The following is a 24,942-nucleotide window of genomic DNA, read 5'->3' on the forward strand; positions in this document are numbered from 1 at the left end:
AAAAAGAAAAAAAAAAAGAAAAAAAATTTGTGGCTCGGTGCGTTCACATCACACTGGAATCAGAACACCCACATCAATTCCAAATGTCAACTCGTTGGTCGATATCAGGAATGGGGAGAGGTATCAATGGGGGCCAATTATAGATTTCGAGTCAATAGGCCAATGGGCAGGGTCCCCATCATTCCAACCCCCTCCCTTCCCCTTCTCCTTCCTCTCTCCTTCTTCGTTTCCTTATTTGGTTGAGTTTCAATGCTTGCTTATTCGGGTGGATAAGGAGATCTGTTCGTGTGTAAGAGACCTGTTCAAAGAAGGTGTTCCATTGTCCGAGTTGGAAGTGGTCCGGTATTAGGAATTTCAAAAGGATAACGATAAGGAAACCAAAAGCAAGCAACGCTTGCCATAGCACGCAACTTTCTGTGGCAAAAGTCGCCGGCGTTAATCTAACTCCCCCACCAGACACGATCACGTCAAACGTCTATTATTAGACCAGCAGATTCAGACCTTAGTTTCCAACACGGTTTACTTTTACTTATTTATTTATTTCATTCAGATGAAGAGCAAAAGATAATTTAAATATAATGCACACACACACACACACACAAAAAAAAAAAAAGGTGGATAAATAAATTTTGTGGTAGTGTTATAAAAAGAAGAGAAGAGAAGAACATAGGTATATATATATATATATTTAATAACAGGGTTAAGAGAGGAAAGCGAGGGATTAGTAAGGGGGGCGGTTAATTAGATTAGAAAAGGAATTAATTAGGATACGTATTGGGTGGTGAAAGGTGGTTTAATTAAATGGATTAATAAATTAAATATAATGGGGGTGGTGTTGTTCGGACCTTAATTGGCACCGGATACTGTGTCGGGACTCGAGACAGTGGCGTGTTTGCACTCCGCCCCCACTTTCTCATGCGCACGTTACCCCCCACATCTCCCCAGCTCTAGCTTGCTTATTACTTATAACCCCCCATCCCCAGCTCATCCCTTTTGATTGATTTATGCCTTAGATTAGTTACAAACAAAGGGATATATGGTAAGAGAGAGAGAGAGAGAGAGAGAGAGAGAGAGAGAGAGATGCATAGATAGATAGATAGATAGATAGATAGATTGATAGATAGTAGCATAGCTTAATTCTTCAGTGGATGAAAGAAATTCTTTTTCGCTTTTGCTTCATTTGGGCGCGACTTTTGACTCTGAGAAGGAGATAAGGGAAGAAGGAGGAGGGAATACCAAGTATATAGCAGGAAGAGTGGTTTGGCTGTCAATTATCTTCAACATATCTATCTATATATACATCGATCTCTACAGTTGAGTTAGTAGTAGGGGTTTTACTCAGTGAGGAGAACTGGCGAACAGGTGGTGGGCAGGCAGCGTAGGCATGGGAGGTGTCGACCCCGTCGTCACCTCCTCCACCGCCACTGTCACTCCTCCTTCGCTCCACCTCCACCACAACCTCACCCACCTCTCCCCTCTCCGCCGAGACAACAACAGCAATAGCGATCCCAATCCTACGACGCCCAACAGCAGCGGGAGCAACACCACCAACCACCTCGACGACTCCAACCCGGGCGACGACCACTCCCCCTCCGCCGCAGACCCTACCTCTGCTATGGGATCCGGATCCTCAGGGCGCCGCCCGCGAGGCCGCCCGCCCGGATCCAAGAACAAGCCCAAGCCGCCGATCATCATCACCCGGGAGAGCCCCAACGCGCTAAGATCTCATGTGCTCGAGATCGCGTCCGGCACGGACATCATGGACGCTATCGCTGCCTTCGCCCGCCGCCGGCAGCGCGGCGTATCCGTCCTCAGCGGCAGCGGCGTCGTCACCAACGTCACCCTCCGGCAGCCGGCCGCGCCTCCCGGAGCTGTCGTCACACTCCACGGGAGGTTCGAGATCCTGTCGCTCTCCGGGGCGTTCCTGCCGGCTCCCTCGCCCGCGGGGGCGACGGGCCTCGCCGTCTACCTCGCCGGAGGGCAGGGGCAGGTCGTGGGCGGTAGCGTCGTCGGCGAGCTGGTCGCCTCAGGGCCGGTGATGGTGATCGCGGCGACGTTCACAAACGCAACATACGAGAGGTTGCCACTCGGCGACGAAGAATCCGAGGCTGCTACGGCGGCGGCACCTGGGTCGGAGGTGATGCAGGTCCCGCAGAACGCAGGAGGAGGAGGAGGAGGAGGAGGAGGAGGAGGAGGGGGAGGAATGAACAGCGCAGCAGTAGATATGCCGCTATATAACTTGCCGCCGAATCTGATTGCTAACGGTCAGTTGGCGCACGAGGTGTTCGGCGCCTGGGCTTCCGCCGGTCCGCGGCCACCGCCATCCTACTAAGTCTTTCTTCCTCTCAAAATTAAAACATCCTCCATTTTAGTGTGGTATGAAATTTGTTTTCCTATCTCTAGCAATTAATAGTACTCTTTTGGAGCTTCAGTAGTGCGCTCATCTTAATTTTCATGTCGTTAATCTATTGTTCTTGTAAGCATAACTATGTATCATTAGCTCTAGAATATAGGGTTGTCTTAATTAATTGCTTCAATATTTACTCAACCATATATCAATCTTTGTTACTCAATTTCGATACATATATATTTTATATGTATATCCATGGAGCTTAATTAAATTTGGAGTACTGTGGTGGAGATGGGTTGGTGGGAAGGGGTTTGGTCATTATAGTGATATTTGGTAATTGTTTGGGCCCCTTCTAATAAATGATCACGACTGCATATGAGAGCTTATTGCATGTTAAGAAATGATGAAAATAGTAATAACCCATATATATATATATATAGGAAAGGATATATAAAAGAAAGATTGGGTTGGTTACTGTGGTTGCGATGATTTCTTGTGGGATATGTTCATGAAGGGTGAGGAGGCAGGCTAGCTAGGTAGGAACTAGGAAGGATAATGATTGTAGAGAGGTTTATTCTTATATAAAGTCTTGATGCAATGTATTGTATTGTGCTACAACTTGTTGTGTCTTTCTATTTCTGTCGAGAGTGTAGGGGGTTGTGAGGGTTTGGATTGCAGCACGCTTTCACATCAAAGAGAGCAGACGTTCACTCATGCATGGGGTCCTTCAAATTTTTATGCCGTGGAAAGTTTAGCCTATTAAGGAAAGTTAGCTACGTCTCGCTATTAGGTCAGACAAATTAGCATCCACCAACCACCCCCATTTCCTTCCTTCCTTCTAACAACTTGTCCAACTCCCACTTAATTCGTTGCTAGTATTTCATGTGTCTATCCAGTTATGCACTTAAGCACGAAAACTCTAGTCTTGTTTCAGTTTATATATCATACTTGAAGTGAGGCAATATTATTTTTACCTAAAGAAAGGACGGATACTGGCATTAGGTGAGTTTGTAGGTCCAAAGGGAACATTGATGAAGACTTAGAACTGACTCATTGCAGTATTAATCACCTCAATGTACTGTTGGGCAAGGTGACCTTTTGCCTTGCATTTACCTTTGTTAATTATTAAGGTCAAGCATCTAGACAAGGGTTCTGTTGCATCCCAATCAAATTAGTATTGGTGTCTTATTTCCATCTTCTTAATTAAGGGCCCTGCATATTTGCAACATGCAGTTTGGACATGTACGTTCTGCGTTAGACTACTAATTCATTTGACAAGAATACTATGAGGTGTGCTATTTGGGGTTTTAGACTTGAGAATTTCAGTACTTAGATTGATCGGCAGTATTTCTTTGTGATGATTGTATTTGTTTTTGCATTCTAACTTAATTCTAGCAATTGCCTTAGAGATGAACGCCATCCTTTAAGATATAAGTTCGCAATTGTCATTGAGATATATAGGATGCACACAGTAAAAAGTATTCGTAGTTTGTTTTAATAAGTTTCAGCTTCCGTTCATGGACTCTAGAATATGAAGAGCTCACTGTTGCATTGTTATTGTACGAATACATTTGTATAAATCTATGTCGGGACTTCAATGTGCATGCTTGATTCATCCTCTTGGTTGTCTAGTTTTATCTTTGAGTTTCATGATATGAGCAATGATATTAGTAGGCTAGGAATTCAAATTTTGCTTGGGCCACTGGAATCTTGAACTAATTTCCACATACCTCTAGCTAGCTAGCTAGCTTGTTCACATTACATCTTTTATTGATCTGAATGAGGCTTCATGGCATTGTTAAAGTTAATTGGTGGATTCTTCTGATCATCCCTTTGTTTTGGTACATCAGAAATGTTGACAATAATTCCATGCGCATCAAAGAAACTTGTTTAATTATGATGTGGTGCAGCAGTTTCCTTTTAATGGCTACCATATTCTTAAACTTTACATCTTAGGAATATGCATGTGTGAACATATATTAGCACCTTCACAAGTTGTATCAAGTTTCTTCACTTTGCCTATATTCTGATGTAAATATTGATTACAGATAGTTTGTAGCTGATGATGCCTTAAACTAGGGTATACTTATCTTACCTATATAAGAGTACTTCAATTCAGAGATCAAACTGACTGCAATATATTTCTCTTATCTTTAATTTCCGCAGCTAGATAATTAACATGTACTTTTAATGCGTAACAAATTAATAATAAGCAGCTGTTTATTAGGAAAGTGAGTATTTTGTGTGTAATACTTTTGTATATTTCAATCCAGCTTTTCTTGTAGATGTCGATTATATATATATATACCAAAATTTGTCTCACTTCACTTTGACATAGAAAATATATATATATATATATATATATATATATATCTCGTTCATGGAAGAGGAGCAAAGGCGTAGAACTTGAAATCATTCAATAATAAGGCATTAAAAATAATTTGCTGTCTTTCTCAAAGAATCCAAAGGAGGAAGGTACATGAACCAAAGTACACAGCATAATTATCTAAAATGCTTTCAAGTCAAAGAGCACATGCAGAATCCATTCAGCTACGAGAAGTCAATAGAACCTAACGGGCATCATCTTCCCTAGTGTTTCCATTTTTGGCTGCACTCGAAGATTTTTTTTCCCCCAGTATAATAAACTTCTGTCACATTGGGGAGTGGTTCTTATATCGCTTTTAATGACTTCTGTGGGTCTTGGAGATAAATAAGTATTTATATTCGGAAGGGTCAGTGCTTGGGAGTTTGATAACGATAAATGATACGTGTATATAGACAAAACAACTCCATCGATGAAGAAAGATTTCAGACTTTCTAAAGGAAAGAAGGAAAGCCTAAGATGATCAGGTGGGTCAACTAATTAAAATCATCAGATGGCCCAAGAAATATAAGACCATTCATATCCTACCTATCATATGGATATTCATCTTGCAGTTTGCTTTTAATAACTTAAAACATAATGGGTTACTTTAATCTAGTAGCAGACAATAGAATATAGTACTTTTGGAAACTAAAATATATTAAGATTGTTTTGCATCTAGAGTTTATTTTAACTCATCTATACGATAAGTGTTCATTGAGAAAATTAACATCAGGGTTTTTAATTTTTTTATTATTTTTTATTTTTTTGAGATCATGTAATGCCCCGATAAATAGATGATCTAAAATCTTAAAAATATAGGATTAGTAGGAGCATGTAAACAACATTGGCCAATCTACAACCATAGAACAAGGGAAATATGATGGGCAAGAGGGAGATAAGTTGAAGAAGGTTAGGTGAGTGGGCTCCACATGAAAGATGAGGTGCATGGAAGGTAATGGTGAGGGCTGGAATCACCTCGTGCCACTAGTCTTATCCTCTGTGCAACAAATGGGCCATCTTGCCTAACTCGATTGAATGGATCTTGTCCCGTGGCATCCATCGTTGAATTCAACTGTGTGCGTCGTTGTTTTTATGGCAGTGCAGCTTCTGCAATATTAGAGAGAGAGAGAGAGAGAGAGAGAGAGAGAGAGAGAGAGAGAGAGAGAGAGAGAGAGAGAGAGAGAGAGAGAGAGAGAGAGAGAGAGAGAGAGAGAGAGAGAGAGAGAGAGGGAGAAATGCTGCAACTTGTCTGAGAAGGCTACAGGATTCTTGACCTGACTGTGAACAGGGAGAGTAGGGGACCAAGTCATTAGGGCTTCTTCAATGTGAGCAGCTGTTTCTTTCTTTTCGTTTTTTGTTTGTTTTGGGTTGGTTTTCTATTGGGTTATGGATCTTTCAACAGTTTGAAAAAGAAGAAGAAGAAGAAAAAAGAAGATGATGAAGTTGATGACTGATTGTTTTCACTCAAGTTGCTCGGTACTTTCTCATGCATGCACCTTAACAGTTTTGCTTTTGGATGTTCAAATCTAGTCTGTGATTAGAACGTTTCAATGATACACTAATAAGGACAGGATAATACCTTACCTTATTCAAGAAGACTAGTTAGTAGAGAAGAAAGAAGAAGAAGATAACCTATCTTATTAAAATTTTTGCAATGATATAATCTAAATTTATCTTTTGGATAGGTCTTAAGCTAAAAGTCGGACTGTAGCGACGGTGGATTGCCTCTTCCCTCGAAATTATTGAGTAGCCAGAAGTCCAAAGGGCAATAGTGTCACATCACCCCCTTATGACGAGAGCTTTGGTATCTTAGAAGAGAATAAAATATTCACCAGCTAATAGCTAGGGTTGATTTTTGGAGGTAATTAAGACTTTCCATATGCCAACAAACAAAGTAAACCAGACATTACCACGTAAATCTAGCAGCTACATCAGGACAAATTTGGATCAAGATAACATCTTTGGAAATCCTCAGTTTACGGACATGTATCAACTGCCACAGTTAACATGGCATACATTACACGACACGCTGTTTAATCGAATCCCTCAGTTTCTCGCAAAGTGTAACTCTTAAATGAAAATTCATAACGAAAAACAAATAAATAACAAGCGGAACTTAGTAACTAGATTTCTTTGCTCTAAGAGATTCAAGTGCCTTTTCTCGTAGCTCGACCTCAAGCCTTTTGTGGTCAAGTTTTCTTCCTTCTGCATCATTTATGCTAGAACCTTTTCTGATGACATCTTCACCATCTGATTCATTAGTATGGTATTTTTCTTCAAGATCTGAAGGGGGGGTGACGGTATCCACAGGCTTTAATTTTTGCTTGCTCGTATGACGTTCCAACTTTCTGTGATGCCTCTTTTCACGCCTCCGCTGCTTCTCCTCCTTTCTTAACCTCCTCTCTTCCTTCCTTCTCCTCTTCTTCACCTTATCATCTCTCCCGGAATCAGACCCAGAAATATCATCCACGTATCTTTTGTGCTTATTGGACCTTTTGTGCCTTCCTTTTTCCATACCATGATCTTCATGAATTTCAGACTCTTCAGAATCAGAATCAACATTTTTCCTAACAGAGCCTTTCTCATATTCCAGTTCCTTTGAGTAAGATTGCTTTCCCACATTAACTGCATAAGCCAAGCCATGAATAGCTCATTATTATCCTTTCTTGTGTCGAGAACAAATCTTTAGCAAGTCACTTACCAGATTGATTCCTACCGTAGGCACCCTCACGAGAATGTGATTCTTCTTTTCTCCTTCTAGAACCATTTTCTTCTGATGATTCTGAAGGTTGACGTACAAATTTCTTTTGATTACTGCCACAAAGGAATGCTTCTCACATCATTATAGAAACACAAAAGAAAGGCTCAAAAAATTCATTTTATTGTTGTTTAGCAAAGAAAGCTGACTCTCCATACTAGGAAAACTATACATTAAAAGTTGAAGCCCCACTCAACTGACAGGTAAACTTTTAAAGCATTAATGTACAAAACCCTAAATGAAACAGATGATAGAATGAGCTCGTACCTTGTATTTCTTTTAAAATCAAATTTATTGGTTAAGAAGCAAAAGAGAGGCAGAAAAAAATGATGAAAAACCATATGCAAGAGAAAAATGAGTGAAAAGTAAAAATAAATAATAATCACTTTTTTTTCTGTTCAAATCCCGTCTTTCTAAAATCTTAGACTATGGGGATGACCTTGGGTAGCTCTAATATGATCATATTCAGTTGATCTATTAGGACAATAATCTTCAAGACCAAAGTGATCAGCCAAGACCTTTTGGTGTACATTTGATAAATCTTTATTTTTTCTGTTTGACGAATCAATCCTACACACCTTTTTGTTTGCTTCGGCACATTCTTTACCATGAGAAAAGTCGTCAAAGAAGAAGAATTACAAACTACAACATAACACGCTAGACTAGCACGACTACTGTTGCTCTTCTCTACTTGCTTCTGGGAAGTCATGATGATCCAATTGTTTCCTGGTGTCTTTAACAGGACTCTTAAGGTTACAAGATCTTCAGACAACCAACCAATAATATTAATCAGCATCTCTGGATACTAGAAAATACATTAAACATGTAGTGAATAGATGATCAGAGGTACCTGTTATCCCTTGGAAAATTTTCCAAACTTGTAGGGAACTCTGGTAGATTTGGTGATAATTCTGAAGGTAAAGCATGCTTTCTGTTATGGATGTCCTTTTCATCAATTGAGTCACGCTGGGGAGACCTCAAAGTTATTGGCATTTTCTGTGTAATAAACTCTGAAGTTTTGTGCTTCTCAGCAGGACGATCATCAGTATGGTAAGCAGATGATCTTCTTTCTTGACTCCTGACAGATTGTAAAAGCAGGAATAAGAAAGGTGTACTATTTGCAATTTCTCATCCAAATATGAATGACAAACAAGCCATGCAAAAAGAAATGTGAAAGTTAGTACTTTTGAGACATGGATTCATCCCTACTACAATGATCACCATTTGTGTGTCTATCTGGCTCCCCACTTAATCTACTACGAGATGGACGTATAGGACTCTGACTCTTATAGGGGCTTCTAGTCCTGCACATGCACCAAGTTTCAAACATCCGGAAAGATACCACATAAGGAGAAAAAAAAAACAGAACAGTACATAGCTCCTATTAGCATCATTACCTTCTTTCTCGTGGAAAGATACGAGGGTTTGCAGCACGACTCCTAGGTGAAGGCATAGGTGACCTCTTTCGATACTCTGGTGACCCAGGTTGAGGAGATCTCCTCAAAGGGGATGGGGACCGCCGTCTTGCTAGAATTGGCGACCTGCGTCGCATTGGGGAAGGGGACATGTCTCTTGTTGGAGACAATGAACCACGACTTGCTGAAGACAAGGACCTTTGCCGAACAGGAGACTTGTGAGTTGCAGGAGAGGGCCTCCGCCACACAGGAGGTGATCTGCGACGCAAGTATGATGGAGATTTTCTTTGTGCATAAGGATATCTGCGTCGAAAGGGAGAGGGAGATCTATTTCTTGATATTGATGGAGAGCTTCTCCTAGCACGGGCTGATGTTCGCCTCATAGGTGACTTATTGTTGCGGGGTGAATGCCTGCGAGGAGATATGGAATGACGTGGTGATCTGTACCGCCTATCAGATGATTGGGACCATCTAGTTGGAGATCGAGAGCGCCTCCTAGGGGAAACAGATCGCTTTTGAAAGTGTGGTGAGACAGATATGCTTCTTGACTTATGGCCTTCCCTGAATAAGAAAAGGGAGTCATTTTGCAACTCTGACTGAAATTTTAGAAAGTGAAACAAGATTTGAAAACAAAAGGAACATATAACACGATCCAGGAAAAAGGTTGTACCTATGAAGAGGAGAACGATCATCTGAACTTGGAGATCCAGAATGCCTAAGAAGAGAATAAATAATTCGGCTCATGCACAAAACTAGCTCAATGACAGAAAAATTCATTTGATTGACTCACATGTAACTTGTAAGCATAAAAAACATTGTAATCTCCAATATAAGGTAACCATCCAATTAATGTGTCAAACCAAAACCTTAGGATATAAAATTTTAAACAAAAAATTACCTTATGAGACCATTTGTAAAAATCATATGCTACAACCAATAGTGGAAAATGCCTACATGCTGGAAAAAGATCTATCAGATGACTGAAGTTGGAAAAAATAGAATATGCACTAAATTAACTAGAAACACATACAATGCTAACAAAAAGATGTCAATGAGAATTGTCTGGCCTGATAACAGATGGATTTTTTTTAAAAAAAAGGTATCTTTTCACATAATAGAACTTCAGTTGGAACTAGAAAATGAAAGAGAGCATAAAAGGCAATGGCAAGTTCTTTGATTAACCTTATGGTTCTTTACACACATTACATGCTTATATGGTGAGTATTTCAAATGAAAAACAAAGCAACAGAGTGGCTATCCACAAAAACTGTGACGCTACTTTGACCCGATTTCTACATGAATGCGCACTGATAGATGCAAATATATGCAGGTAGTGCAGTCTAAATTTACAACAAATAAACTTGGTAGACAAATAAAGGGCATCCTCCATCGGCTAACAAACTAATATCCAACAGAGGCATGTGATGTTCAGCAGCCAATATTCTGAAATATTATAAATTCACAAAATAGTGTATCTAAAATTTGGTTCAAGAAAATCAACTCCTTATATCAAAACCTTCTTCTCAAGATGGTGAACCTAGAAGGATAAAATGATATGTGCAGAAGAATGTGAGTCAACTACACAACGCATATATCTGCAGACAATCAGAAGGTGCTCTACTTTGCCTCCTGTCGTTTTGGGAAGAAAGGTGAATATTCACTTTGATTCCTATCATAGGAAATTCATAAAAAATACTACATCCTAGCAGGAAAGTAGCAGAAGAGCCTGTTGCAACATTATGAGTCCAGACATGATACCGGTTGTCCATAAATCTTGCAAATCCAAACGAGCTCATCATTTTGAGAACCACTAGAGAAGAAAAAGGAAAAACGAAGGAACAAGCCAATGCTTACAAATAATGTTTTAAGAAACAAAATAACAACATAAGTGCGGCAAGGCATTTGAATACTGACCGGTTCTTTGACCTTGAACCATGCCTCCTGTTCACTTTTCTCTCTTTGTCTAGGTGAGTACTAGAATCCTTTGTAGCCGAAGTGGGAACAGCAGCTTCAGAAGATCTCGGGTTGTCAGACTCCCCGTCCTACAGCAGTAGTTTGAGGTAAAGAATGATATGAACCCAAATAATCGGAGAAGCTAGCTCTGAATGGCATCAGAAAGACAAAAAGTCACGACAAATAGTTCTTCAAACAAGTAAAGCAATTCAGCTCAGAAAACTCAAATTACCATCCTCCTGGGCCTCTCCTGTTCTACCTCCTTTCCCTCCTCTCTTCTCTTCTGGATCTCTTGAGTAATCCTATCATTCTCTACCTAGGAAAAAGGAAAAGCCCGATGAACACAACGCAAGACAAATCAGTACTCATAACAGAAATATAGTATAAATACCTTTCTCCTTAAAGTCTCCTGCTCCTTTGCATCCAAAAACTGCTGTGGAACTCCACTGGCATTTTTCTGTGCACTGAGAAGGAGGCTCCAAAGCTCCTTCATAAACTTTCCAGTATTCTTCTCCATAAATCCCGTCAACTGAATCTGTATCTGTTTCCCGTCCACTTCCTGTATGAAAATTTCCAATTAATAAACCTACAAGAGACTCCAGATGAGTCATTGGAAACTGAAAAACTTGCCTTTCCATCAAGAAGTCCGTAGACGAAGTTAATGAGGACTTCATCCTCGAATCCTAGGAGCTCGGTCGACCTGGTTGCGATCCATGGTCGTATCACATCCATCTTCACCTTCGTCATATCCACCTAAAGATCAACACGACACTCAAAAAAAAAAAACTCAACTTTTAACCAAGACGAAGGTTTCAAGTATAGAAACCCCTCACAAGCGCTCAAATTACATCAGCCTCTCCAATCCTCTAAAACACTAGTCGAAAGAGTGAGCACTGACCAGGTGATCAAGCTCTGCTGCGAACTTCTGAGTCTTGAGCAGCTTCGCCTGCTTGTTGGAGAAGCGAGTGTCCTGATCCGCAGAGGTACCCTGGAATCGGAGACAATAAAACCGCTCAAAACCCTATCAGGTCGATTCGAGAACGAGTAAACTGAGAGCAAAGATAGAAATCAAGGGGGAAGGAAATAATAAAGTAGGATTTCGCCTACCCGAAAGAATCCGCCCGACATCGTCGTCTAGGGTTTGAGGAAGAAGAAGAAGAAGAACTCGGAACGGCTTCTAAGCAAGGAGAAGGGTTTCGCTCGAAAGCCTATCGAAACTCAAAAGATCCAGCACACTTGCGGAATGGCAACCTTGGAATTTCATCGAATGGGCCTATATTTGGGCTAATGTGAGCTTTCTAGTCGGTTTGGGTCACGGGCCTTACACCTTAGCCTGCCTCTCTCTCAAATTCATTATCATAATATCTTCTCTTACTAATTCATATAAGATTATTTCTTCAGGAAACCTTCGAATTTGATATACTGTTTTCAGCTAAATCAAACTTATTATTATTATTATTATATAATCCACCTTAAAATTCTTATCCCGACGAGATCAAACTTTGAATGTGACAACGCTGTCTGTCTTCTAGTTGCTCAATATTCTGATTCACAAAATATAATTATTCCCCTTTTGCTTTTTTTTGACTAATTCCTTATTAGTCTCAACCTAGACAAACTGAAGTATTTATTTATTTATTTATTTTTTAATTTTACTTAAGGCAATCAACTCATCTTAGGTGCAATATAAAATCCATTTTCATAAAGTTCGTTTAACAACAGTAGTTAGTTACTCGAGCTCCAACTATGCAACTATTTCAACTAATTCAACTATTATTAAGTATTGTATCTGTGGTTATGACTTTTTTTTTTATTTGTTTAAAAAAAAGAAGAAGATTATTTTTATGTTGCGTTGCAATTGACCGATTCAGTCCAAAATGCAGGCCACAACAACTACAGTCCATGGGCATGAGCAATTCAGAAAAGGAAAGGTCGACATGAAATTTCTACCTCAATTTCCTGGAGCTTTCCTCCAAGTTCTAACACAAAAATTTATGTCCCTATTAGAGGAGGAACTCAAATTAATTATACATTACTAGGAAAGGATCGAAGAGGTAAAATAAACTGGAAACATTACTTTTTTGATGATGTTGGGTTGAGTCCGAGGGAGGAGACAAACTGGAACTTGCTGGCCCTTGCAATGATGAGTTCAACCAACAAACTATGTGTAATAAGTTTGACGAGGCACGTGAAAACAGCAGAGTACACGGCAGGTCGGCAACTTCCAACTAAGCCCATTGGCCATTGCTAACCTCCATAATTGGAAGGATTATATACAAATTAAAGAAGTGGGGATTTGACCTAATTAAGCTTAGTTGTGTATAGCTAGCTCATTAGCTATTCCTTGTTTTTCTTGTCTTTTAATTGAGCATTGAGTTAGTCAAATCCACTGGGCCGTCTACTGAAGAAAGCTAACTATATTTATAACGTGCCGACCTAATTAACTATGAAACTTATTCAAATACCACGAGAATAGCGGAGATACTTACTTGGACTACTTGGTACTTACTGTCCATCGATGAAACGGTAATCCAGCGTGGATAAACTCCTCCCTTATCCGTCCGTCGTTGACGTCTTCCGCTTTATCCTCTCCTCTCTCTCCTGCCCATTATTATTAATGCTGCCTCCTCCTCCCGTGTCAAGTCTGTTCGAATAACCAACCGCGTAGTAGCCGAGAAGCATATAACAAATCCACGATCCCTTTATTATCTCCACTCCTATTCTTTGCATAAGTGCAACCAGACAGGCGAGATAAGTTTCTTTTCTTCTTCCTATTCTTATTCTATGGTGGCCCCGAAGCATTGGCTATCCGGGTTCCGAGCGCGGTTTGTCTCCGGCTCGGATCCGACAAGGTCCGATTGCCTCGGGATCCTCGCCTTCGAGGCGGCCGCCACGATGGCTCGCCTCATCTCCCTCCACCGTTCCTTATCGGACTCGGAGCTCCGCCGCCTCCGATCCGATACGATGCGCTCCGAGGGCATCGCCTACCTCGTCTCCGCCGACCAATCCCACCTCCTCCGCCTCGCCTGCGCCGAGCTCGTCGGCGATCTCGACCGCGCCGCCTCCGCTGTAGCCCGCCTTGGCCTCCGCTGCAGCGCCGCCATCCCACGCGGTTTCGAGCGCTTCTATGCCGATGCCAAGGCCGGAGGCCTCGCTGATCTCGATCGGGTCGGGTTGGCCAAGAACTACGATAAGAGAGTCAAGAAAATGGAGCGGTACGTCCCCGTGACAGCAAAGCTGTACTCTGAGATGGATACCCTCAACGAATTGGAACAATCGGAGAGGAAGATGGAGCAGTGGAAGCGATTCAGCGGTCCGATACCATTACAGCAGCCCGATCCGGCCATCCCGTTACGGCGTGAGCTCAAAACCCAGCGACAAAGAGTTCGGCGCCTCATGGAGGAGTCGCTTTGGAGCGAGACCTTCGATAAAGCGGTGGGGCTCATGGTGAATTCGGTTCTCGCAATCTTACTTCGTATCTGCTCCGTTTTCGCCCAATTCGTGCCCGGTCTGCCCTCGTTAACGAGCCGGTATCGACACTATAGCCCGAGAACGATGCACTCCTCCGGGCCATTGGAGCGGCCGTTCGCCATGGCCGCGGACATTAGGTTCTCGGCTCCCCTGTCCAGGCCCAAAGATGCAATTTTGAAGCCCAATTCGGATCTCTCCAAGCTTCTACAACCTTCTCCGACATCGGTCGGGGGCTCGGGCATGGCGCTGCGGTACGCGAACGTGATCGTGGCGGCGGAAAAGGTGCTAGCTTTGGGGTCAGAGGCGGTGGAATCCGACGACGGCGAGGCGGCGACGAGGGAGGAAATGTACGAGATGCTCCCGATAAGAGTACGGGCGGCAGTGAAGGCGAAGCTGAGGGAGTGGTGGAGGAAGGAGGCGGCGCCGAAGGCGGACGAGGGGATGGTTGCGGGGTGGAAGGAGGCGGTGGAGAGGATAGTGAGATGGCTGGGACCGGTGGCGAGGGACACGGTGAGGTGGCACGAGGAGAGAAACATGGACAGGCAACAGAGGTTTGACATGAAGGCGCGAGCTTTGATGCTGCAAACGCTGCAGTTTGCGGATAGGGAGAAGACGGAGGCGGCGGTGGTGGAGGTGCTCGTCGGTCTCAGTTGCATGTGCTGGTACCATGAACAACGACGTGGGTCGTGAAGAAGACAAGTTTGATGCATTATTGGGTTGCTGTATACGAATTGGTCCCTGAATTCTTGTAAATAAATCTTTGTCGTTGATTTGGAATATGCGGGTATTGGCTTCTTGTTTAAAATTTCCTTCCTTCTTCAATTCTTCGTTTAAGTTGTCAAGAGTAGCTGGTGTGCGAAAAGAAAATTGAATAGAATTATTTGCTCCATCCTAGCCCCCCCTCTTGTTTTCTAGATGTACTTATAAAAGCCCATGGTCTTCCAAAAATTTACTAACCATTTGATCCATTTGCAACCCAACATTATTACTCTGGGCCATCTGATTCATAATATTGGGCCTAGTTGGCAGTTGAGTCCACAAGCCTTGGCCAATGGCTGTACGTGACCCACTTCCACTCGAGTAACAGATGCTTTAAGATTTGGAATCCTCCTCAGATCTCTATCATAGACATGTGTGAGAGTGTGTGTGTGTATATATATATATATATGGCGGTCGCCTGGGCTCGTTTTTCTTGGATGCCGCATCCCCGCCTCAGTATCTCCCGTATGTCGACACGTGTCCCCACCTCTCCTCACGGATGCAAACCTATTTATATTCTCCTCTTAACTCCAGCTTTCTCGTCCGCGACCCCTCCCGTCCTCCCCCCGCCCCCTTCTCTCTCTCTCTCTCTCTCTCTCTCCGCCCCACTCATCGCGGAGCTCGAAACCCTAGACCCTCCAAAACCCTCTCGAGTCGTCGAATCTACTCTCGTTTCTTCTCCGATTCGAATTCATCTCTCCTTCCTATCACTCCCACGGTCTTCTGCTTCTCCGCGATCCCTCCCGAGCTCTGTCGATTTGGGGGCGATGGCGAGCAACGTCTCCAACGTCTATGTCCATGTCATCGACGACGTCGTCAGCAAGGTGCGAGACGAGTTCATCAGTTACGGTGCCGGAGAGAATGTTCTTAATGAGCTCCAAGCGGTAATCTCCTCCTCTCAGCTTTTTTCCGTTTATGGTAAGAAAATTAGGCTTTGCCCGTTTCTCTGGTTGGATTTCGTTTCCTTGTCTTACTCGATGACTTGTTGGACAATTCCAGTTATGGGAGATGAAGATGATGCAGTGTGGAGCCATCAGCGGCACGATCGATAGATCGTCGATCCCGAAGCCGGGCGGACCGATCACCCCGGTCCATGATCTGAATGTGCCGTACGAGGGCCCAACGGAGGAGTACGAGACCCCAACGGCTGAGATGCTGTTTCCGCCTGTGAGCACTCATTCTTAGCTGCGATTCGGAAGTTGATTTAGTATTTGGGATTGATTCACATTTCTAATAAGTTGGTTCCTTTGAGTTGTGTAGACACCATTGCAGACGCCGATTCAAACTCCGTTACCAGGAATAGATCAGGGGATGTATAACATTCCAACAGGCCCTTCTGATTATGCACCGTCTCCGTTGAATGATTTGAGGACTAATACTGATCTCAAAGGTGGAAGGCCTAGTCCATACATGGTACGGTAATTGATGGATTGGTGGATGAAGTAACATTGCTTGTAGGATTTTATGTTTAGTTAAACATGGTAAATGGTAGTATGCCGGCAGAGGTAATGAATGCAACTAGTGGGTACTTGGGTAGTGTTTCATTTTGTTGGTAGATGGTTTTCGATTCATTGATATTTGGTTTGACTTCTTCTCAGCAATCACCTTCTCCTTGGATGAACCAAAGGCCTTTGGGGGTTGATGTTAATGTTGGTGAGTACAAAGTACCTTGTAGATTTAGTTATGCAAATTGAAATTTTGTTCACCTTATGATTATATAGCATCTTGAAGTGGGTGCTGAGAGTAATGAGATGTCCTTAATTGGTGATGAATGCCAGCTTATGTTGAAGGGCGTGAAGAGGCAGACAGAGGAGGTCCCCATCAAAATATGACTCAGGTACACCGTTCCTTGAGCCTTTGCTTTGAGTTTGCCATACCATGCTAATAGCTAGAGTCAGTAAACATTTGTCCCGTTGTTTGCTTTTTGAAGAATTTTTGGTTATTACCTGGAGAAACTTTTGGATGGAACAATTTCAGAAGTTTGTGCAAATCTATTTTTCAGAAGTTTGACACAGAATGTTCTTGATACATTCCAACAAAATTATAATTTCCTTTTAGAATATCTTATCATCTTATAAGGTAGGTTATCGAGGGGCCGAAGTCTAAATTGGAGTTTGCATATGTGGCCTTTCAGGATTTTTTCATGCCGTCTTCTGGGAAGCGCAAGAGGGATGACTATCCTTCTCATCCAGCTTCTGGTGGTTATATGCCACAACAAGATGGAAGTGGTGATGCAATAATTGAGTTTTCTCCACCAGAGGTATTGGCCAAAATTAGTATATCACGGCATGCTACTTTCACCCTTTTGTTTTTACTTTTCTTTTTCTTCTGTCATTATCATCATTATTCAGTTCTTACCAACACAAGGCATAGTGATTATCATAAGTAATTACCAACATGGTTGTTTCACTCTTTATGAAAAGCACTGAGTAGTAATAATTAAGAGGCTCTTATGTGTTCTGTGATGATCCATGAATCTAAAGGAAAACCACGGAAGAATTGCTTTAAGTTTTATAATTTGCTCTCGAAAGTTCTGCTCCGCAAAATCATTTGCCTCATCATGACTTATCCATGTCTATGAAGTAATTTCTGATTCATTCTCATGGACATTGGTTGGTGATAGGGATGCTAATCACTTGCATTGTTGTGCTTTAGTAGTATATACTAGTTTAATTCTATTTGCCCAAATAAGAAGGGTTGTTTTTTTTTTTTGGGAAACTGTTCAAGACTTTGTGCTGTCTTGGTTGCACTAACATGCTATAGTTTCCCCAGTCCAGTGAACTGCTTCAAGAAAAAATTGAAAGAGCATGAACAGGAAAAAGTTCTCCTATTAGATCTTTCCATATCTTTAGTTAATAAGTACCTTTTCTATCAAACATTTTAGTTCATGTCTGTTGTTCAGCTGAAGTATGGACCATGTACTGTAATTTTTTTGGTGCAATATAGTTCTTAAGAGCTTTTGTCTGCTTCCTAATATTACTTTCAGTGTTATTTCTAAGCATTATTCGTTGCAATATATTTGGATGCCAAATTTATCCCAAATCATTATAACCTTCAATCACCATTTTTACTGCTGGTTTTTGTTTTCGATCTTCCTAATCATTTTTGTAGTCTGGTAAAGCTCCCAGGCAGCAATTTTTTTTGTTTGAAACGAGGTCCTCAGTAACAAGACATAAAGACTTCTTTTTCTATTGTCGGCCCAATTAATTTTAGTGCATTATTCTCCTACACCCATGACCGAGCAAACCATTGTAAGAAAGTTCTATTTCCATACAATCAAACAGCAAACCCTGCGGTCCATTTATTTGTAGTCTGTCGCAGTGCTTCACTTTTTTCTCCCGACGTTAATGCCTCCTTAGGTTTATGTCCTTCATCACGATTTCTATTTTTCATTTCTACCCATGTTTGTTTTTTGTCATTTTCCACTTTTTGTCTCATTTAACAAATTAAGCAGCTCGTTGTGAGTGTTCTTCATTGTCTCTGTTTGGGCATTATACTCTATGACTTTAGATAAATTCATTCTGAAATAGTTCTGGAACAATGAGACACGGAACTGCCTTAAAGTTGTTGAAATTATCTGTGCCATCTGCAGTGGTCACTGCACTGGATTTAATGTCTTTTATCAATGGATTATGCATATGCCGTTCTTTGCAAGAATTTCCTTCTCTATTTTCTTCAGTTTCATTTCAAAAGCATATTTATGCAGATTAGTGTGGTTAGATACACTAGTCCATGCTTGTGTTGGAATCACTTGTTATTGGGTTGTCTAATTTTACGGAAGTGAAAAAATTCACATCTGAAAACTTGCCAAATGCCCATCCTATTTCGCAACCAGCAGTCGTACCGTCTTTTTGGTCAATCTCTTCATCTTTCCTATTAGTGGAGTAGTCCCCCTTTCTTCCAACCTCATGCATGCCTTCTTCTTTCTCCTTTTGGTGCAGAAACTGTGACTTTTTCGGTGCTGTAATGCCAGCTTTGCGTCTTCTCCCATTTTTAATTCTACTTTATCATGCTAATTGAACATTATTTAATTTTTTTTTTCTTAAAAGAATCAAATTATTTTTACCTAGCTTGCGTCTGTTTTTGCAATATTCAAAGGAAACAGAACAACAGCATTAAACCCTGTTTCTTAGATAATTTAATTTGATGCCAAAGAAAGCCTTATCTTTGATAATTCGATTCACTCTTGATATACAGTTAGAAGTGCACAGCAGGTGGTTTGCATTACGAGGTGCATCTGCTATATATTAAATTCATTCATGCATTCAATGTTGTTTTTCTATTAATAGGCATGCTAATTTAGCTGCTATGTTGTGGGAAATCTGATATTTCTCCCTTTCCATTAATCAGGTAAATCAAATCCAACATTCATCTAGACATCTTCCCAAATTTCCAATGGAGAAAAGACTGTCCTATAAAGAAGTGAGAGCAAATCAAGAGCTTCCTCAGAAGGATGGGATCCATGATGAATATGATGTATTGACAATTTCAATTGCATTAATTGTTCTCACATATTTGTTTTCTTAAATATCTCATACTCACTGGTTTTTTTTTTCCTTATTTTGAAGTTGTTTCAATTCCAAGGAGTCCCAACTGAAGACTATAATACTCCTGGAGATCATGGTAAAGATTTTCATTAAACTATATCATAATCTAGGTGTGGCTTGGCAAGTCTTCTTTTAATCTGACATTCATTATACTTGTTTTATGTTATTAGGGGATCTTCGTGCTCCCACACCCTCAGTTGGCACACCAAAGCCTTCAAAAAATGAAGGCGGTGATGACGATGAGCCACCTCTTAATGAAGATGACGACGATGACGATGATTTAGATGACCTCGAGCAAGGGGAAGAAGAACCTAACACACAACATTTGGTTCTAGCGCAATTCGACAAGGTCATTGATGCTTCCATGTTTCGGAGGAATAGCATTTTAAACTAATGCTCGCTTGTCTTAATGGCTTTCCTTTTGTTGCATGGAGTAGGTGACACGGACAAAAAGCAGATGGAAGTGCACTTTGAAGGATGGAATAATGCATCTGAATGGCAGGGATATCCTATTCAATAAGGTGTGTAGAAGGGGATATTAGGTCAAAATTTCTGCATCTTCTCTTTCGCACTTTCTGGGACATCTTTGCTAATATCTTCATATCATCCCATATTTGAGATGGCTTTGGATACTGAAACAAGTTATTTGATAATTATGATCTAGAATCCTCACCTCACCTTTATGATCTTGATGATGCAACAACTACTCCAGTCCTACTCCTAACTGTTTAACAGGTTGTTTCTTCAATTGTCTTTTTTTAAACATCTAATTCATTTAAAAAATAATATTTGTTGCAGGCCACAGGTGAGTTTGACTTCTAATTTGGCTACCAGGGAGCTCCTTAGGCTTCCCTTGTCGCTATATCAACATACTTGGGCTTGAGATAAAGGCGTTATAAAATTTGTTTAGTGCATGCCCTATTGAGGCCCTGGGGGTGTTTCAGAAAAGAGGAAACTTCGCCAAATGAACTGCGAGGGGGTATTATTTTGTTGTAAATGCTGCATCTATTGATTTCCTATGACATGAGAGAGCAATTGTCTTAGCAAATTCCAGACTTCTTATATTTCCATCTTTGCCATCGTGGCATCTTTTTTTGGCATTGATGAGAAATTATATTATGATGTGCAGTCATATTATCCAAAGTGTTGATGGTAGAATTGCTATGTTATCATTTTGATGGGCTGAATGGTTCCATCGAAGCAGTCCATATGGTAAGTTAACTATGAAAGAATGCTTCATACGATGTGCATATCCATAATTTGTTGAATGGATACATAAACCATGATGAGCAGTTTAAATACTCGATCTATTTTCGACAGGGAAATACCGATAATTATATATCTACAAGGGTGGCCTTTTCCTTCGCAGTCGGCAAGCAGGTTTAGTGGTTACTTTTGTTGGCAAGTAGAGACCCTATAGAGAGGATAAGGGGGAGAATAGGATAGACGACAGTCATTAGCTATAACACTCGAATATCCATAATTCTCTCCCAAATATTTCCACTTCTCTAAGATTTTATGCGTTGGTTGGGCTGCTCAGTACCAGTAGCACAACATTAAAACATCAGATATATATATATATATATTCTTTTAAAAAAATTATCTGGACATCCAACGAGAAGAAAAAAGGAAAAAAGAATTAGTATCCGGATAAAACATTGGCTCATAGCACGTTATGAACCAGGGTGCACTGCGACTGTAGAATTGGCACGAGAGACACCGGCTCCATCACCACCGCCGGCAAAGCCGGATGCCGCCATCCATTTAGCTGCGGCGGCGGACTGATATCCTCATCCTTCCCCGCATCCTTATGATCAGCACCACCACCTCCTTCTCCATCCCACAACGGCGGCGACGGAGAGACAATTAACGGAGACAACAACGGGATAGCCGTGCGCGCCAGGTCGCCCTTCTCCCACGAACGTGAGCCATCGAAAGCCCCGAGCTGGAGGGACGCCGGGGCATGCTTCTGCAGCCTACTCGGAGGCTTCTTGGCCCCCATTTTCTTGAATTCTTCTGTTTCATTTGTAGCAGCTGTAGCAGCAGCAGCAGCAACGTTGACGTCCATCATTGAATAGAGAATAATCGAATGTATATTAATTGGGTGTTTGGAATTCAAATAGTTATATAATACAAGAATAAAGCTGATGCGGGTGAAGAGAGAAAGGGAGGAGTCATCTATCTTCCGAGTCTAATGGAGATGGCTTTGAAAGGAGTGGTGAGTACGTACATAGGTTGTTTGGCTCAGTAAAAATCCGTGGCCGAAGCCTATGGTTGGGTACTTGGACGATGCTAGTTGGCCACACGCGGCATTTTTTTAATTTAGTTCTTTCTTTCGTTCTCTGGTTAAGTCCACACGCGGCATTTTGACCGTGGTATACGCGCGATTAAAACCCCCGTAGATTTTGTGGTCTATGATCTCTAAATATATCTCATTTAGAAGATGGTATATGATAGAACATTGGTACTTAACAGTAATAAACATACCACAAGGAAGAAGAAAGATGCACTGCTTCCTTTTTTCCCAACAAAAGCCCGAATGCTCACAAAATAAAAAGCTACTTACTACCCGGTCCCTTGCTACCAACCATCACAAGATGCTATGCCTCATCGAGTAGAAATGCATAATAGAATTGTCATGCAAATATATAACCTCAATAGATAATGAACTTGCCAAGACGCAGAATCTTACAAGTTATTACCACAGCATTGGTAAATGAAACCATATACACCATATGTGATTTACAGCGCATATGAACAACTAAACCAGTGTGAAGCTTGTAATTTGAAAAGGTTAAGTCTCTCAAAGTTATTTGCATCAGTTTTTTCAATCCCATCTAGTACATCAAACTGTTTAAATTCGAAGCATACACACTTTAGTTATTTGTACCGTTCTCCTGGGACATTTTTGGCTGCCTCAAGCTTTGTAAAAGAGCGAGTCATGCTGAACGATTCATTTCATTCTATACTATATATATATATATATATATATATATATATATATATATATATATATCCAATAGATGGGATGTAGAACCTTCTTCTTTCAACCAAGCACTGTTTCCTACAGTCGAACTCATCTCAGTAGAAGTCATCAGTCAAAATTGGATGCCTTTTTTTTTCTCTACAATGGTCATAGTTATCAATTGGAGCTCTGCATTCATAGCAACAACAACATCATCACGAACTCATGCAACAGCTATTCGATTCTCAACCCAACTTGAAGCTGGCTTCTTCTTCACCCCCTTTCCCCTCATAATTTTGCGTATCCCAGCTGCATTGTCCCAAGAACCATCAGCTGCAAAGGAATTTGACAACAACACATGAGTAGAAGGATCATCTGGACAGAGCTGAAAAAGGTCCTCAGCTGCACGTTTTGCAATCTCTACATTCCCATGAATTTGACATGCACTAAGAAGAGCTCTGTACACAGATACTCCAGGTTGTATAGGCATATCATTAACAAAAGATTCTGCTTCCATGAGATAGCCTGCTCTACCAAGAAGATCGACAACACAAGCATAATGCTCTACTCCTGCTACAATCTGTGCGCCTTCTTTCATCGAGTAGAAGTATTCAAGCCCTTTCTCCACAAGTCCAACATGACTACAAGCTGTGAGCACAGATAGGAAGGTGGTGCCATCAGGCCTAACTTTGTTTATTCTCATCTGCTCAAACAATGCAACAGCCTCCCTGCCAAATCCATGTTGGGCACATCCGGATAGCAGCGAGTTCCAAGAAACCAAGTCAGGTTCGTCCATTGAAGAGAACACCTGCTTACAATGATATATTGCACCACATTTCGCATACATTGAAACAAGTCCGTTCTGAACACATACATTAGAGGCATGCCCAGTCTTGAAAATGAGTGCGTGGATTTGCTTCCCTTCCTCAAGCGCTGAAAGAATTGCAATAGCCCTCAAGACGCTCGCAAAGGTGAACAAGTCCACATGGATATCCTCCCTTCTCATTTGTAAGAATCTCTGAAGCACTTGCTCGCCATCTCCCAGATGAGAAAACCCTGAAATGATAGAGTTGCAAGAGACCTGATCATGGCTACGGAAACTACTACACAACTTACTGAAATCCTCTGAACTGCCACATTTTGAGTACATGGTAATCAGTGTGACAACAATATAGGGGTCAACTTCCAACCCTTCTCTTATCACAAGAGAATGAACTTGCCTCCCATGAAACAAATCTTCAAACTTCGAGAATGAGCTGAGAAGACTATTGTAAGTCACTTCGTTCAATCCAACGCCATGCTGCCTCATCTCTCTAACAAACAACATGGCATCATTAGGCCTATATTCCAGAGCATACGCACTAACCAACGTTGTCCAAGTGATCACATTCCTCACTGCCATCTCATCAAACAATCTCCTTGCAGCACCCACATCGTGACACTTTGAGTACATATCCACCAACGCAGTTCCCACCACTACATTAGACCCAAACCCACACTTAAAACCAACACAATGCAGCATCATTCCATTCTCCAAAACCTCCAATTTCGAACACGCAACCAAAACGCTAGACACAGACGAGGGGCTTAGAGAAACTCCCGAAGAAGCCATCTTTACAAAAAATTCAACTGCAAGGATTGGCGCATGAGATTGCGAGTGGCCATAAATGAGAGTATTCCAAGTCACTCCGTTCCGTTCAGGCATTTCGTCAAACAGCTGCTGGGCCGCGCGAAATCTGCGACAACTGCAGTACAGAGTGAGTAAAGCAGTGTTAATGAAGAGGTTGGTACTGAAGCCAAGCTTGACTACGGAAGAATGCAGTTGCTCTCCGGTGGATAAAGACGAGGACTTGGCGGCGGAGGAGAGGACCCGGACGAAGGCGTAAGGAGAGAGGAGAGGTAGTTGTAGGCCGTCTTCGATAGGGGAAGTGGAATAAGATGCCGAGACATAGGTGGGACAGAGGCGGAGGAGAGGAGGAGCAAGGCAGTGGCGGCGGAGCAGGAGCATCTTACCACCATCTTCTCCGTTATGGCTCTCGTCTCGTTATACAAGCAAAGGGGAGGTGCGCCGCATGCGATGCGATCGCCTTCACACGCGTAACAAGAGAATCCGTTGTTAGATGAGACGGTTGCGGATTTCTTCGGAATACGAATACGGCAATTTTAGTTGCCGTCTTATAAAATAATGCAAAGTTAATTATTATTATTATGATTATCATTAGGCTTTTATTAAGCTTATAGGAGGTCGGGCCACACTGTACGGACCATCCATTTCCCGGTCCTAGCCAAGGCCCAGGCCCAACTCTAAACCCTAAACCTCAAGTTGGTCTCATTTGGGATCTCGTCACTTATAACGGTA

The 24,942-nt window shown here is 41.7% G+C and overlaps 5 protein-coding genes across 6 annotated transcripts; 3 read left to right on the plus strand and 2 right to left on the minus strand.

Moving 5' to 3' along the window:
- The first annotated feature begins 995 nt into the window (after positions 1-995).
- LOC140776818 (AT-hook motif nuclear-localized protein 15-like) lies at positions 996-2,553 on the plus strand. The gene has a single exon (XM_073120687.1). The coding sequence runs from the start codon at positions 1,385-1,387 to the stop codon at positions 2,330-2,332; it is 948 nt and encodes a 315-aa protein (XP_072976788.1). The 5' UTR covers positions 996-1,384; the 3' UTR covers positions 2,333-2,553.
- A 4,066-nt stretch (positions 2,554-6,619) lies between these two features.
- LOC140775841 (uncharacterized) lies at positions 6,620-12,100 on the minus strand. Its single transcript, XM_073119299.1, has 12 exons — positions 11,949-12,100; positions 11,740-11,829; positions 11,472-11,594; positions 11,233-11,400; positions 11,074-11,157; positions 10,803-10,930; positions 9,559-9,603; positions 8,871-9,449; positions 8,658-8,777; positions 8,324-8,551; positions 7,417-7,529; positions 6,620-7,340 (listed from the first exon to the last, which is right to left on the minus strand). Exons 1-12 carry the CDS (start codon positions 11,967-11,969, stop codon positions 6,832-6,834), a joined length of 2,208 nt encoding a protein of 735 aa, XP_072975400.1. The 5' UTR covers positions 11,970-12,100; the 3' UTR covers positions 6,620-6,831.
- Positions 12,101-13,479: 1,379 nt separating this feature from the next.
- LOC140775818 (protein PSK SIMULATOR 1-like) lies at positions 13,480-15,201 on the plus strand. Its single transcript, XM_073119261.1, has one exon. The coding sequence runs from the start codon at positions 13,626-13,628 to the stop codon at positions 15,000-15,002; it is 1,377 nt and encodes a 458-aa protein (XP_072975362.1). The 5' UTR covers positions 13,480-13,625; the 3' UTR covers positions 15,003-15,201.
- A 407-nt stretch (positions 15,202-15,608) lies between these two features.
- LOC140775817 (transcription initiation factor IIA large subunit-like) lies at positions 15,609-20,761 on the plus strand. Its single transcript, XM_073119260.1, has 11 exons — positions 15,609-15,955; positions 16,071-16,238; positions 16,332-16,484; positions 16,670-16,724; positions 16,850-16,908; positions 17,206-17,331; positions 19,422-19,547; positions 19,640-19,694; positions 19,789-19,967; positions 20,056-20,139; positions 20,417-20,761. Exons 1-11 carry the CDS (start codon positions 15,839-15,841, stop codon positions 20,438-20,440), a joined length of 1,146 nt encoding a protein of 381 aa, XP_072975361.1. The 5' UTR covers positions 15,609-15,838; the 3' UTR covers positions 20,441-20,761.
- Positions 20,762-22,265: 1,504 nt separating this feature from the next.
- LOC140776075 (pentatricopeptide repeat-containing protein At1g11290, chloroplastic-like) lies at positions 22,266-24,717 on the minus strand. Of its 2 annotated transcripts, XM_073119634.1 has the most exons (2): positions 24,597-24,716; positions 22,266-24,328 (listed from the first exon to the last, which is right to left on the minus strand). In XM_073119634.1, the coding sequence occupies exon 2, from the start codon at positions 24,286-24,288 to the stop codon at positions 22,807-22,809; it is 1,482 nt and encodes a 493-aa protein (XP_072975735.1). In that variant the 5' UTR covers positions 24,289-24,328; positions 24,597-24,716; the 3' UTR covers positions 22,266-22,806. The 2 variants fall into 2 exon arrangements, with proteins under 2 accessions (XP_072975735.1, XP_072975734.1); XM_073119633.1 differs by having other exon boundaries at positions 22,266-24,717.
- Between the last annotated feature and the right edge of the window lie 225 nt (positions 24,718-24,942).

This window comes from Typha angustifolia, chromosome 14 (assembly GCF_048772165.1).
Source record: "Typha angustifolia cultivar Huaian chromosome 14, ASM4877216v1, whole genome shotgun sequence".
NCBI lineage: Eukaryota > Viridiplantae > Streptophyta > Magnoliopsida > Poales > Typhaceae > Typha > Typha angustifolia.

Coding starts and splice junctions, on each gene's coding strand:
- LOC140776075 (XM_073119633.1), bottom strand. CDS start 24,591: ATGCTCCTGCTCCGCCGCCACTGCCTTGCTCCTCCTCTCCTCCGCCTC.
- LOC140775841 (XM_073119299.1), bottom strand. CDS start 11,969: ATGTCGGGCGGATTCTTTCGG. Junction 11,595..11,739: donor CAGCAGAGCTTGATCACCTG/GTCAGTGCTCAC, acceptor GTTGATCTTTAG/GTGGATATGACGAAGGTGAA. Junction 11,158..11,232: donor AGGAGACTTTAAGGAGAAAG/GTATTTATACTA, acceptor CCTTTTTCCTAG/GTAGAGAATGATAGGATTAC.
- LOC140776818 (XM_073120687.1), top strand. CDS start 1,385: ATGGGAGGTGTCGACCCCGTCGTCACCTCCTCCACCGCCACTGTCACT.
- LOC140775817 (XM_073119260.1), top strand. CDS start 15,839: ATGGCGAGCAACGTCTCCAACGTCTATGTCCATGTCATCGACGACGTC. Junction 16,909..17,205: donor CCCATCAAAATATGACTCAG/GTACACCGTTCC, acceptor GTGGCCTTTCAG/GATTTTTTCATGCCGTCTTC. Junction 19,548..19,639: donor GGATCCATGATGAATATGAT/GTATTGACAATT, acceptor CTTATTTTGAAG/TTGTTTCAATTCCAAGGAGT.
- LOC140775818 (XM_073119261.1), top strand. CDS start 13,626: ATGGTGGCCCCGAAGCATTGGCTATCCGGGTTCCGAGCGCGGTTTGTC.